Source organism: Chinchilla lanigera, unplaced genomic scaffold, assembly GCF_000276665.1.
Source record: "Chinchilla lanigera isolate Chin_1 unplaced genomic scaffold, ChiLan1.0 scaffold00078, whole genome shotgun sequence".
In the NCBI taxonomy this organism is placed as follows: Eukaryota; Metazoa; Chordata; class Mammalia; order Rodentia; family Chinchillidae; genus Chinchilla; species Chinchilla lanigera.
The window spans coordinates 3,720,226-3,734,519 of record NW_004955479.1 but is presented as its reverse complement, the minus strand read 5'-3'; the positions used below and the strand labels follow the sequence as shown (position 1 = coordinate 3,734,519).

General features: G+C 36.7%; 1 protein-coding gene across 1 annotated transcript in view; it reads right to left on the bottom strand.

Annotated features, from left to right (window-relative positions):
* Positions 1 to 294: 294 nt before the first annotated feature.
* Positions 295 to 14,294, bottom strand: part of Ptprz1 (protein tyrosine phosphatase, receptor-type, Z polypeptide 1) — a 122,568-nt gene continuing 108,568 nt past the window's right edge. The window contains exons 22-30 of the mRNA XM_013503257.1: positions 13,096 to 13,231; positions 11,618 to 11,764; positions 7,068 to 7,161; positions 6,565 to 6,638; positions 5,261 to 5,389; positions 4,250 to 4,396; positions 3,590 to 3,732; positions 2,711 to 2,846; positions 295 to 1,477 (exon numbers count right to left, since the gene is read on the bottom strand). Coding sequence (XP_013358711.1) covers positions 1,337 to 1,477; positions 2,711 to 2,846; positions 3,590 to 3,732; positions 4,250 to 4,396; positions 5,261 to 5,389; positions 6,565 to 6,638; positions 7,068 to 7,161; positions 11,618 to 11,764; positions 13,096 to 13,231 — 1,147 coding nt within the window. The 3' untranslated portion in view covers positions 295 to 1,336. The remainder of the gene's footprint in view (positions 1,478 to 2,710; positions 2,847 to 3,589; positions 3,733 to 4,249; positions 4,397 to 5,260; positions 5,390 to 6,564; positions 6,639 to 7,067; positions 7,162 to 11,617; positions 11,765 to 13,095; positions 13,232 to 14,294) is intronic.

The window sequence follows — 14,294 nt, the reverse complement described above, 5'->3', positions numbered from 1 at the left end:
GGAAGTCCGAGAGCGATTTGCCAGCAGATTTGATGACAGGTAAGGGCTTGCTTTCCTCTAGATGGCTGTCTTCTTATTGTACTCTTGAGGGAGGGATCTCTCAGGCCTCCTTTCCATGCAGGTTAATCTCATTCATACAAGCTTTGCTTCTGACACCTAATATGCTCCTAAGGTCCCATCTCCTAATACTGCCACATGAGGGGTGAGATTTTAATATATAAATTAGGGGGAAACATGAATATTTTTACCATAGCACTCCTACAAGCTAAAAGAAATACATAATGATTCTATTTATTATGTAGTCAGGTGTAAATAATTTAATAGCAGGAGACTTTTACCATATCAGCACTTATTACTGTGTTCTCAAAAATGTAATATTTTGCACCACTGGGAACAATATGTGAACCACAGCTCTGTACTCCATTCTGCTCTGGCCTTCTTACAGGTCCATCATCCCTGTGGGACAATGTCTGTAGTTTTTCTGTCACGCATACCTCAGCATAACATTCCACAAGTAAACACAAATTTGATGGCAATATTTATATTTATGTTTGCAATTCCTTCGATAAAAACAATTTAAACAATGTTTGGTAAGGTGTTATTTTCATAAAAACATCTTGCGAAATGAATGTATTTCTATTTTCCACAAAAGTTAAAATTACATGCTTGAACAGAGTTAATCCCTTAGATAACACAATACTATATCAGAAGACTTGTAGAGTGAGATCAGGTAATGTACTATATCATTAAACTAAACAATTACACAGAACTAGAAAACTGACTCAGTAGTAAAATATAAAAAATCTACAATTATAAATATAAATTTGGTCCATGGAGACACTACAGCAGTATTTACAGTAAGTATCAGATTATTCCTACTTTAGGTGAATATCACAGTTGTAAAATGTTGAATATCATAGCAGACAAAATGGTTTATTTACAACCTACTATCTTAAAAGTTATATTTCTAGCAAACCCGATGATTGCTACAAGTACAGCTAAAAATCTGACACGCAAAACAACATTTTCTTTAGTTGGGAATTCCTAATAACTATAAATTGGAAACTTCTGTTAAAATCAGTATGAAAAAAATACCATAATTCCATTTTTAGAAATACTGTAAAATTCAGTCATTTTAGTTTAAACATAATAAGTGAATTACAGGAATCTTTCAAAAAGGCACACATTGTTAATGACGTAAATTTGGCAGCAAATTCCTATATTATGAAAGTTACTGTCACATGATGGAAAGTAGACAGAAAGAACTGGACTGATTTTCCTAATTTTAGAAGGCGGAAAACAATGCACAGATGTGTGGACCCCACCCTTGCCTGTGTTAAACTAAGGATTCTAAGCTCTCAGCTCTATTTCCATCAGGCAAAGCTGCACCATTACTGTCCAGGGAGGTGGACGGATTCTCTTCCTGCCTCGTACTGACGAGGCTGAGGACCACTTTGTAGAGAAACTGATACTGCTCCTAGAGAACAGAGAAAGAGGTTATAAGCAGGGAGCTCAGGGGAGACACAGACTTGAGACATGAAGGAGTATTTTTATAAACACTTTAGCACTGTTCATAGAAGGTTTTGTGCTAAGGGCTTTGTTAGACTCACCAGAGGTATATGATCTGTATTAATGTCTCCTGATTAAATTAGCTTTTAAGTTGACACATGTTCATTGACGTTTAAAATTTGCCCACATACATATGCCAGCTGTAAGTGCTCTGCTCTTACTTATTTCTTTCCTAGAATCCAAAGGTGATGTGGTAGAGTTCTGTCCACTTTGACACTAAGTATCTGTTACCTGCTCAACAATAAATTTCTTATTCTTCTTTCTGTAGTTGCTATGAAGTCCACTGGTTCTGTTTATGGACAAAGCTCCATAACAATCACTGCGCTGTTGCCCCAAAGACTCATGCAGAGTACAGTTCTCACAAAGATCCACAGGTTTCCAAAGATATTCACACTCTAATCAGTCTGCCCGGTCTTATGCTTTGCTTTGAGAAAAGTTGTGTGTACTGCTATGTTCACTTTATAAGGCCTTTAATTATAGACAGACAAGAAGCTGAAGGCAAACCAATAATTTCTACATCCAAGTTTCTCTTATTGTGATGTTTTCACAAGTTCCTCACTATCTTTCCAGTTCCTGTGGTTTTTTTTTTTTTTTTTTTTTTTTTCTGGTACCAGGAATCAAATTCAGGACCTTGCACTTGCCAGGCAGGCCCTTGTGCCACTGAGCTATATCCCTGGCCCTCCAGTTCCTGTTTCTACAATAATAAAAATCTCCCCAATTATTTTCAAAGTTGAGACTGGTTGCCAAATGTGCTGCATCTTTCCCTTGACTGCACACACCTCTGTCTCTTCTGAAGAGCTCAGGAACTGGCCATTTGTGAACTTCAAAAACAGAATTTGGCTTGAAAAAAAAGTGAACAGTTCCAACATTTAAGTCTTTGAGGTCTGTCTTCTGACTGTTCTCTGAGGCTAGGAAGAATCTGAATCTGAGGAGAATAAACATTTATTCTGCCAGGTAAGTCAGTTTGTTGGTACTTTTACTGAGGATATTTTGAAAAATTATAATAAATCATAAAAGACATGCACAGACCTAACATTTTTTATCTATCAACTTTCCAGAAGATGTGGGCTTGTAACTCAACTTGAAAACTAACTGAGTAGTGTAACAGTAAGAAAGCTCGGCTCATTGATTCATTACTTACAATGTCAGCAAAGACTCCTGGCCTCATCAGATTGATCATCTTGGCCACCTGGTAAACATCCACAGAATTTTCTTTTTCTAGTTGGTGCATAAGAGTTGTCAGAGCACAGAATGTTCCTGCCGTCACTCCTCCGTGCCTTGTAACCAAGGGAAGGGACAAAGACTCCATTCATATGTGTCAAACACTCACACTTGAAATTTACACAGCATACATCCTTGAAATTTTTTCAGGAGAAACACTGAAAATTTTAATGACTTCTCTTTCTTTACTGTTTCTGTGCATAGAAGTTTGGGTTAACTGGAAACATTGCTAAGTGTTCATGCTATTGCTAATGAAGTATAATGTACATACTATATAATTCTAGCATTTTTATGCATAACAGAAACAAAAAATCTAATGAGTAAAAGACTTCTTTCACGAAATAAAACAGGGGCTGGGGATTTAGCTCAGCGGCACAGGGCCTGTTTGGCAAGTGAAAGGTCGTAAGTTCAATTCCTGGTACCGGAAGGAAAACAAAAAACAAACAAACAAACAGGAAATAAAATATATATCAATTTTACTCCTTTCTCAAAAAGTCAATAACCGAGACCTATATCTCCAGTTAGTTCCTATAAAAATCCTGGTGGTGAATCACTGTCTCCTTGCACAAAGTTTTCTCAGCATTAAATGCCAGGGTAAATTCTTGGGACTATGCACCTGTCTTCTGTCTGCAACAGGAGCTTCAAGTAACGTAAAAAAATATCTGATGTTACCCATTTTGATAATCCACCCTAAGTCATCACAGTTGGCCCAAAGCACTTGGTGGTCTGAAAACAACAGAAATATACAGACACCCAGAGGATTCTTAGGTATACAAATAATGTAAAGTCTGAAACTTACTCATCATGAACAATCATAGGCCCATCCCTGTTGGCAGCTTCTTCTTTTATAATACTTATAAGTTCAAATGTTTTACTGATGGGACTGTCTGGATTCGGCCATTTGGGACACTGGAAATGCCTCACTTCAAGTACATAATCATCCTATGAGGAGAAGGAACAAATTAAGGATTTTAAAAGAATTGCATCATTGATGATAGGTAATAAAAGCCAGTGGTATGCATGAGTGAGCTGCACTCCTTCATGAGCAAGTGACAGTCCACCCTTCATTACAGATGGAAGAAATAACAGCAAAGGGACATTTCCCATGTGCAAATCTACTCAGCAGGACAAGATGTAGTTTCTTTATATTTCTAAAAATAAACTTTTTCTGTTGGTGTGTCATTTGAATGCTAACAAAGCATAAAAATATATATCAAAGTGAATGAGGAGAAATTTCATTTTGTATGTGGGTAGAAGTTAAGAATTGTTTAGTTTAGTGATGACTGATTGTTTCATGACTCTGTAAGACTTTGAGAATGAAACTGATAAAGGACTATTATGTGGGTGACTCTCAATTCAAATCATTTTTAAATCATAAAACTTCTAAGAAGGATTCTTAAATCAGCATGTGTTTAATGTGTTGTTAAGATAAAAGCTTGTCCTTTACTTATGTCCATACCTGTGTAGCTTCTAAGATAAAGTCTTGAATTATAAGTTTTTCCTCACTAGATAGACACTTTTGTTCTTCAGCCATCAGAGTGACCTTAAAGCTCTCACAATTTATAGGCTCATCTTTATTTGGCCAGTAAACAAATTCATCTTCTGCCTGAGAATTAAAAACCATAAAAGAATGTAGATTTTAATAAAATATTTCATAAATCAGATTTGAAATGAGGTTAATTGGTTGGGGACAAAATTTCCAACTCAAATTTTTCTTTCAATATCAAAATTTACTATTGAAATCTTCCTGATATCTTAAACCAGATTGATATGCAAAATAAAATATTACATGTAAGAATCCAAGTAATCACTTTGTTATTTTATGCCGTTACCTTATTAGCAGCAATGGTATTGATAAGCTGTACTTCTATAACTTACATTAAGCAATGCTTCTATAACTAACAGGTGGTTAAGAAAGAGTCGAGTAAATCTGAGAGCTAGCAGTTTCTAGCCACATTTGGAATGGCCAATATAATGTTACAGAAAAGAACTGATTATCAGAGTTTAATATACAAGTAAAGCCCAAATAAAATATTAACTTTTGGGGCGGGTTTCAAAAACATATAAAGATAAGAATGAGTGTGTCCTTGATTTTTGGCTACCCAAAAAAACCTGTCGTATACTAGTTTATTTTACCCAACTCAATCATTTTTTAAAAATTTCTAGGGCATCAGTATACTAAGAGAATATTCAAATATCTTAACTCATTTTATTTTAAAAGTGTAAACAGAATCATATAGACTGATATCATTTATAATTGCTTAATTTCATTAAGCAATGCCATTTAAACCTTTGATTCATCATTTTTAGACCAAAGAGATTATACAACAAAACCAAGATCTGACTCCAGTGACTTCTGTCTTTTGGTTATAAACAAAGTGTCTTTGCTTACTTGTATGCTGAACATCTGGCTATTGTGCCCTGATATTTTCCTATGCAGTTAGAAATAAAAGTGATCTAAGGAACCTACCATGTTTTGACCATCAGGAATCATAACCACCAGTTGGGCATTATGATCCCATATCATTCTCCAGAAGTCCTTGATGGTGTGGAGCAGCGGGTGCTGGGTGATGATAAACTCATTGCTCTGGTAATAACCCTAGGAAACCAAATAGAACATTTTTAAAAAGCCCTTGAATGTGACTTCCTTAATCCAAAGTACTGTCTCTAATGTAGTCTGTTTGTATGAATAATAATGTGATGATTAGAACCAATGTTTGCTGGGCACTTCTCATATGCTAAGGACAGAGGATTTCTTCTTTTTAAGGAATTTGTTTCTTACAGTAGAACCATGGGATAGGAACTGTAATCTCCATGTTAGGAGTGATTAAACTGAGGCATAACAAGGTAAAGGCTGTGATCAAGTTTCTCTTAAGAAATGTTGTGTTCAAGTTTATCTATCCTCTTTAGGAGTAGATTTTCCAAAATGGCTCGTGGAAAGTGTTTCCTATACTAGACAGAGTGCAAATATACAGCCATTTATAATTCTCACTTTCCACAAGTCCCAGTGTCAGAACGCTAAGCTGTACACCTATTCCCAACAAGATGCCTTGATGTCTGGACAGCCTGGCTGCCTATTCAAGACAAGAATCAAAAAAGTTTCTCACAGATTTTGTTGCAGAAACCTGGACTCTGATACCATGAGCTTAATCATGATTTCTATGATGCTACTCACTGAAATCATTAAGCTCCTGCTCTGGGGTCTTTTAGATCCCATGCCTGTCCGCGATGGGCTCATTTCAAATGAGGCACGTGTTTGCCACTACAGCATGGCTCCCTTTTTGTGCGTGGCTATCCCTCAGTGATTTACTTGCTGATAAAGAGAAGAGAGGCTGTGGAATGGGAAGAGGACCCTTTCATCTAATGCCAACCTCTGTGACTGACTGTCCTGAAATGGTAAGGTCACACAACAGCCACCGAAGTACTCATGCCCTGACAGAGAACCAAAATGCAGAAAAAAGCACTGTAATCTTTAGAGACCCAGGTTCCCAAGTGAGCCTACCCTGCAAGGTGTGTATTCTGCTGCAAGTCTCGAGTGGTAATGTCAGTGCGGCTGGGATTTGCTGAGGCTGGCTGGTCATGGGTCTGCTAGATCGCTGCCTTGGTGAATGAAATGGAGCCTCTTAGATGGGCAAGTTTCAGCCCTACTAAACAGACTTAATGGCGTGTATGGATTGGCTCCTGCAATTCCTTGTTTGAAGTTTCTTCAGTCTCAGCACATAGAAACACTGAGGAATGCTGGCCCCCTGCTTGCTGCTGCGGGCTCTCACTTACCATGATATAGGAGGCATTGATGTAGTCGGTGCTTTCTCCACTCAGGGATGAAATACCAACCCTTGATCTTTCCACTAGAACACAGAACATTCATCTTAAACAGCTATGCTCTGGACCATCTTTCTTTAACACCCAAATACAGAATATAGTTGCATTTCCCAAATTGAGTGTCTTTGATTTTTAAGCTAATTGTTAAAATAATTTTGTGTTTTAGATAAGATTTTTTTGTTTTTTTTTTTTTTGTTTTGTTTTTTGTTTTTTTTTCTGGTACCAGGAATCGAACTCACAACTTTGTGCTTGCTAGGCAGGTGCTGTGTATTTTAGACAAGATTTTAAGCAATTACAAGTTTTTTAACAGTTACAAATTAGGCCTAATTAGAACAATAGACATCAAATATAATAATTAGAATATATCCCATCTGTCCCAAGCTATACAAATAATAACAAATTACATACAAGGCTTTATCATAAAAGTTGATTCTTCAAGGTTCAGTATCACTTACCAGGAATGATGGAAGAAGTTCTGTTCTTCTCCCTGTTGCACTGTTTTAAGGCTGTAGAATAGTCACTCTGCTGTATATTAGATTGACTCAGAAGCTGAGCAAGGGCGACAAGGAAAAATGCATTTATTTAACTTAAGTCCTTCAAATACTCAAACACACAGGCACATCCATACCTAAGATAAAATAATAAGCACAAATATAGCTCACTTGTTTTTCAAGGATTCCGTAAACTAACTTTGTTTTAATGAACTCCTTGGGACACCTGTGCTCATTACCGTGGGAGCTGGAATACGGAGAGAATTTTCACCAGTTTGACTTTCAGCCCTGAGAAGACCTTGCTTGTTCCCTTCCTTAGACTGCGCCCTCCTTTTCCTCTACTGATACCTCACAGGGCAGCTAGGATGTGAATGACATTGTATGTGGATGTGTGCCTGAATATATATGTGTGGAGTTAGAATCCCATTCATTCACTGTTACTTCATATTCATCACATGAATAACATGCGCTCTCCTTACATGTTCCATATCTAGTGAATGTATGGATTATTTTCATGTCCTCCTATTTCCAGATCTGCAGTACTGAATACCTCTTCCTGCTTCTTAATGTTCATGTGAGGATTTCTATACCACGTTAAAAGTCAACAATATTTTATTTTTGACAGTTGGATAAGTGAAAAGTGGCACACAATGATTTTGATTTGTAGTCCCTTTCTTACTTTGAGGTTGTGAATTTTTTGTGCTCATTAGTAATTTATATTTATTTATAATAATTATAATTTATATTATATGATTTGTAGTCCCTTTCTTACTTTGAGATTGTGAATTTTTTGTGCTCATTAGTAATTTATATTTATTTATAATAATTATAATTTATATTTATTATTTATATTAGTATTTATATTTATTTCTTCTTTGATGACCACCTATATTTTGACTTCATTATTTTTCAATAAAATATTTTCAATATTTTTCTTTAATTTGTAGGAGCTTTATGTTTTGATGTAAATTCACAGTATATTAAAAATTGTAAATATCTTTGTTCTTTTTCATCAGAAATTTATATTCAAATTGTTATTTTTCTTGAAAAGTTCCACACACTATGTTTTTATTGAAGGAGTCATTCTCTACCCTGAAGTCATTAAAAGATACTTTCCAGTATTTTCTAATAATAATTAGGTATATTCCTTTCATCTTTGTGTATTTAGTCCATCTAGAATATATTTCAGTGCTTGAAATGTTGTAGGTTCTAATTTATCTTTTTACCCCATTTTACTGGTGTCATTAGCTGAGTAACCTGACCTTCCTTCATGGATTTGTAATGTTATCTCTATCACAGGACAGATTTTTCTCACATACAATTTCCTTGATTTGTCAGTTTTTCAGTATTACATCACAGAACAATTTTCCATATACAGTGATCCCTCACCTACTGCAGTAGTTATGTTCCAGAGAAAATCCATGAAAGGTGAAAATCTGTGAAGTAGCAGCACTATATTTATTTTATCATTTATATGTATTTTCAGGCTTTATAAACCCATCCCACACTCCTCTATGCCTTTCCCCTCTCATATTAACCTTTCCCACACCCTTATAAACATTTCATATGCTCTTAAACACTTTCTTCAGTCTTAAATCTACATAATTTTAGCAACATGTAAAATTCTATATGGGTACTCGATGTGAAATGGACAAGGAGAGATGCTGAATGTATGGACACAGTGCAGGAGAGCAAACAGACCGAGGCTACCATCACTGAGCGAATCAATGCCCAGGATACAGAACAAAGTGCTGTGGTTGGCCACCTTCCATTCCATCAGCCAATAGTGTGCTATGTACAATCTCATGTTGGCAAACTCGTGCAAGTGGTAGTGGCATACTGAGTTTCCATTGTGGACAGTATGGTATTCATCCACTGATGAAATACATACTATATTTTATTTCAATTTAATATTCTTTTAATATGTTTGAATTGACATTTTTATATTTTTTATATTGTTTTAATTTTTTTAGGCAAAAATAATTAAAATCATAAATATTATATAAATACCTATATACCACAAAATCCTGTGATACAGTAGAAAACCCCACAATACAGAATTAGATATATTTTTTTAAAAAACACATGATATAGTGAAGCCACAATAAATGAACCACAATATAGTGAGGGACAACTGTATATTCTCCTTTTCCTATTCTCTTTATACTTTCCTTTTTTTTTTTCCTGGTACCAGGAATTGAACTCATGACCTCATGCTTGCCAGGCAGGTGCTGTGCTGCTGCGCTAAATCCCCAGCCCTCTATTTCCAATACAGGTGGAAAGTTTTTGCTTTCATGTTAAGTTAGAAACTGTTCTTAATTTTCCATGGTAAATCCTGCTAGAAACTTGATAGATACAACACTGACCTTTATGCTCAATATAAGGAAAATCAGTGCCTTAGTGACATTTCCATCTCCCAATATCTTACCTCTCATGGCCCCGTACACCTTATACCTCTAGAAATATAAAAAATAAACCTGTTTTCTTTATTAAGGAGTCTGCCCCAGATATTTCATGATAGTTACAAAAAGCTCACTAAATATACCTGCACAACAAGTACATCCAAATTAAGTAGGTTTAGGAATCGTCTTGTTATTTTCTCTTCCCCCACAACCCTCTTCCTAATGCCGGATCACTGTGAATAATGTCAGCATCTCCCAGTTGTCCATGCCAGTCTGAGTAGGCTTGCTTTTCCTTTGCCCTCCCCAAAGCAGCACATCAAATCAACTACCACTTTCTCACTAACCTCTTAAATACATCACACACAGCTCTGCCTTAAGGTGACTCCTCTCTGAACTCCTACAGAAGCCTACTTGACTTCTATAATGCTGTCTTTCACACTTTGTGGTTTTTTTCTTACCTCTATTTCTCAATAGATTGCAAGTACCATGAGAGTAGGAGCTGGGTGTGTTCTTTTTTTAAATTCATATTTATATTCAGTACCAACCACAGAAACCCAGGGGCCGGGGATATAGTTCAGTGGCACAGTGCCTGCCTGGCAAGTGCAAGGTCCCAAGTTCAATTTCTGGTACCAAAAAAAAAAAAAAAAAAAGGTGGGAGGGAACCAACCACAGAAACCCAGCATCTTATAGTTTCCTGACAAATATTTGTTAAATAGACACGTAGTTTGATTCAAGAAAACTGTCCCATGTATAAACTTGAGTGCTTACTGTTTATAAGCCAGTACACATACACATCTATGTTTCCCTATTTATGTAGTAAACAGGAAAATCACATATTTGTCTTTTAAGTTGGATTCTGACCTGTGTTTCCATTGCAGTCCTAGGTTATTCAGTTTAATCCACATCAACTCATGCAATTATGTAGGAGGCAGATCATATAAAAATGAGAATCATGTTGAAAATGAGTGATAAAATATTAAAATTGTGTCATTAGAATGGCTTTTGCATAGATGAAAACTCACCCTAATGACTTAATTTTAAGGTTTTACATTTCTTTATTATCTATTTGTGGAACTGTCAATACATGTTTTCCTTTTCCCAAAGCACTTCTTCATGACTAAGATGGGTCTGACGGAGGAAAACATCTGTATTCCTGACAAGTTCTAAGTTCAGCATTCACCCTGTCTATTTTTTACACTTGCCAGAGCAGAAAAAGAAGGGATGCGAGAGAGGGCAGAACATCGCAGAGAATTCATGGTGGCTAACAACTTCTCTGTAATAGGCTGGGGGAAAACTGAGGAAAAAAAAATGGAATCTCAATGTTTGTTAACTCTCCTGGGCTTTTTCAGGGTCTTCAAATTTCTTCCTACATCTTCTTTTCTTTTAATAATTGGCCCTATTTTTCTTGTAATCCTGAGAAATCAGAGAATAGCACAGGAACTATATGGAGTAAAATAATAGCCTCCACTCCTATGCAAGGCTATGATTCTGTAAATCCTCTGACTCTAGTCAGGGTCTTCTAACACTTGCTGTCTGAATTCTTTGCTTACTGATTTCTGAAAGCCTGAGAGCTAGTGTTGTGGGAGGCATGGTACCAAGCAAAATATATTCCCTTCTAGGGTTTGCTGCCTCAAGAGGTGAGTGGGAGAAACTGGGGTGGAAGAAGCTATTGTTCTGGGGTGGCCAACTCTAGTCCAAGGATTTCAAGTGAGACAGACTTTTCCAAAGAGTAGTGGGAACAGCCTGAGCCATAGCACTCCTGCTTAAGTAGTCTGTTCTTTTTCAAAGCAAAAAGAGCACTTACACGGTTTGTATTATGAGTTCTGTCTGTTCATTCTGTTATCCTCTGTGCCCTCCTTTCCTGGCCCAAGTCTGCATTTATAAAAGTTACTCTAGGGTTTCTGAGAACTTTTCCTCTTGCTACTCAGAATTAAGTTTCTCCTTGAAACTTACTGCCGGGCATTGTAACCTACTGTAAAGGATGGTTCAAATACAAAGCCATTGTACCAGAAATGTTCTCAGACTATCTGCATGGCCTTGTCAAGTCAAATGAGAAGATGCAGTGACATTAAAGTCTGTGGTTACATTCAAGAGACATTCAAGAGAACTCACCTGGAATTGTTTCTCTAGTTTTGTTTTGCCTGTTGGTCCTGGAATGAGGAGCGCATTAACGTAGGCATGGATATGACTGTCTGACACCTCAGTTTCCTTACTGAGTATGGCCTCAACCAAGGTATCATGGATAAAGACATACTGCTCCTGGAAAAACAATGACAGTGAACTTCAAATGTGCTTATACAGACACAAAGAAGGGTATTGCCTCCCACGAGAGACATAAAGAGTTTAACAAAATGATGAACAGAGAACTCAAGCCAGATTACTGACCAGGCTGGGTCAGAAGTCAGAGTCAGGAGGTGGTTGAGGGAAAAACAATCTCTTTCACATCACACTTCTTAATTGACTGTATATTCACATTTGTGAGTAGGACTCAAAAAGACAGAAGGAGGCGAAGCGATGTCTCTTCTGCCTCTCCTCAGAATCTGGCACTTTTTTGTTTCCCATGAGTACTCACCTGACTGGCCTACTTCAGGTAGACCTCCTGTCTTGCAACTCTAACTCTCTTTGTAGCTATCATATATACTTATAGCAGTTTTCCCAACAGTTTTTAATGGTCCTCTTGCATTTCATGTGTGGAGAATCTGGTCGCATCTGAACATAAAGTCATTTTCTTTATGGGTATTTGGTTTCGTTCTTGAAGCACACTCAAATATATGTTTCTGCTTGTTTTTTACCTGGCATCCATAGTTTTCAATTTTAATTCATTTTTGTTTAGAAATAGTAAAACTAAAATAGATGTGCAGACTCTATTCTGTGTTATATATGATCCAATTATGTAGGCCATAAAGGGCATAATATGAGCACCATTCATGCTTTTTAAACAGAAAAATGAGTCCATTTGTTTGCTATGTGTTTTAGGCAATAAAGTTTTTGCTATCAGGAATGGATGTTGACTGTTCCATTGACTCTTTTTCTGGATCTTCTCCATTACTACTGTCATTTTAAAGGTATCCCCTGACTGATCACAAAACAGACGAAATTTAGCTGGACTATCCATGACATATCTGCAAGTATCTTGTGTTATGGGTTGAGCTGTGTCCCTCAAAAAGTTCAGGTGAAGCTCTAACTCCAGTACCTCAGAATGTGGTGTGGGTTGCAAACAGGACTGTTACAGATGGAACTAGTTAAGATGAGGTCACCCGATGTAGGGTGATGACTAATATCCTGTAGGAAGAAGGAAATTTGGACACGAAGGGAGATAGCATGTGAAGACAGACAGGGACAGAGGCGATGTCGCCACATGCTAAGGAATGTCTGGGTCATCAGCAGCTGGAAGAAGCAAGAAATGAACCTTCCTCACAAGCTTCTGAAGGAGCAGAGCCTCACCAACACCTGGTTCCGACTTCTGGAATCCAGCACAGTGATACACTCAAGTTCTGCTGCACAGTACTTTGCTATGGCTAACGAGGCTAAGGTACCTAATTTCAGTGACAGTTCCACTGATGAGTAAAGATTTCTTTTTAAAACCATACCTCGGTTTGCACTAAATAATTTCTTTGTGAGCGAATGTGTTTTAAGAAGCCAAACACATTGACAGTTCCTTCGTGTTGAATTTGTTGCAGCATACTATCCAGCACGATGTATGTTCCTGTTCTTCCAACACCAGCGCTGAGCAGAGAAAGAAACATTTCAATGTTAAGCATAAGACAACTTTAAAAATAGGCTAATATGGGCTATCAAGCTGATTAAAATAATTTCCTTCCCCAAACAAATGAAGCACACAATAAATTTAACAACCTAGATTTATAAAGAGTGCAGTAGTTAAGTATGTTTGAAATATCATGAAAGCCAGGGATATAGCTCAGTGGCACAAGCGCCTGCCTAACAAACACAAGGTCCTGAGTTCAATTCCTGGTACCAAATAAAAATAAATAAATAAATAGCATTAAAATTTTCCATATGAATTTTTTTTTTTTTTTTTTTCTGGTACCAAATAAAAATAAATAAATAAATAGCATTAAAATTTTCCATATGAATTTTTTTTTTTTTTTTGGCCAGGGCTCCAACTGCTAAACAATCTCTTCTTGGGAGGGAGGTTTTAAACTTTTTTTCAACAGCTACATTTATCATTCATTTCATATTGTGGAGTGAAAATATTATGTATTAAAAGATAGCAAATAGACGTTTAATCTCAGAAGCATTAGCTTCAGCAAATTCTGAAAAGGAAAGGTCCCTGGGTCTGTACTGCCAGGTAGACGCGTTTGTAAAGGTTTCCACATTTAATAGGACAAAGACTTTGTTAGAGCTTTCAACTGAAAATATCATTTCAGCGACATCGTGAGGAATAAAGCATAACTTCAGTGATTTCTAAAGGGCCATTATCTATCAACTTCTTCAAAGCCTCTGTCAGAGGGACAGAATTCATAGACAGAGATTCTTTTCAAATGTTCTGAGAAGTAGGAAGTGCGCGAGTGGAAAATTAGCACCTGCTCTGCACAATAGCCTGGTCGTGCTCCATTTGCTAAGAAACAATCCCTGACCTTCAGAGCTATTTTCTTCTGTCTTCTGGTTTTCCTCAATTTATCATCAGGCTAACATATTAGAAACTCAAGATGAGCCTCTCAAATTTTGTCTGAGAATAACTCCAAGATAGATAATTAGAATCTGTCAGATAAGCCATATATCAAAAGAAAACACTTGTTTCTGGAAAAACACAGACATTGCTTTGACA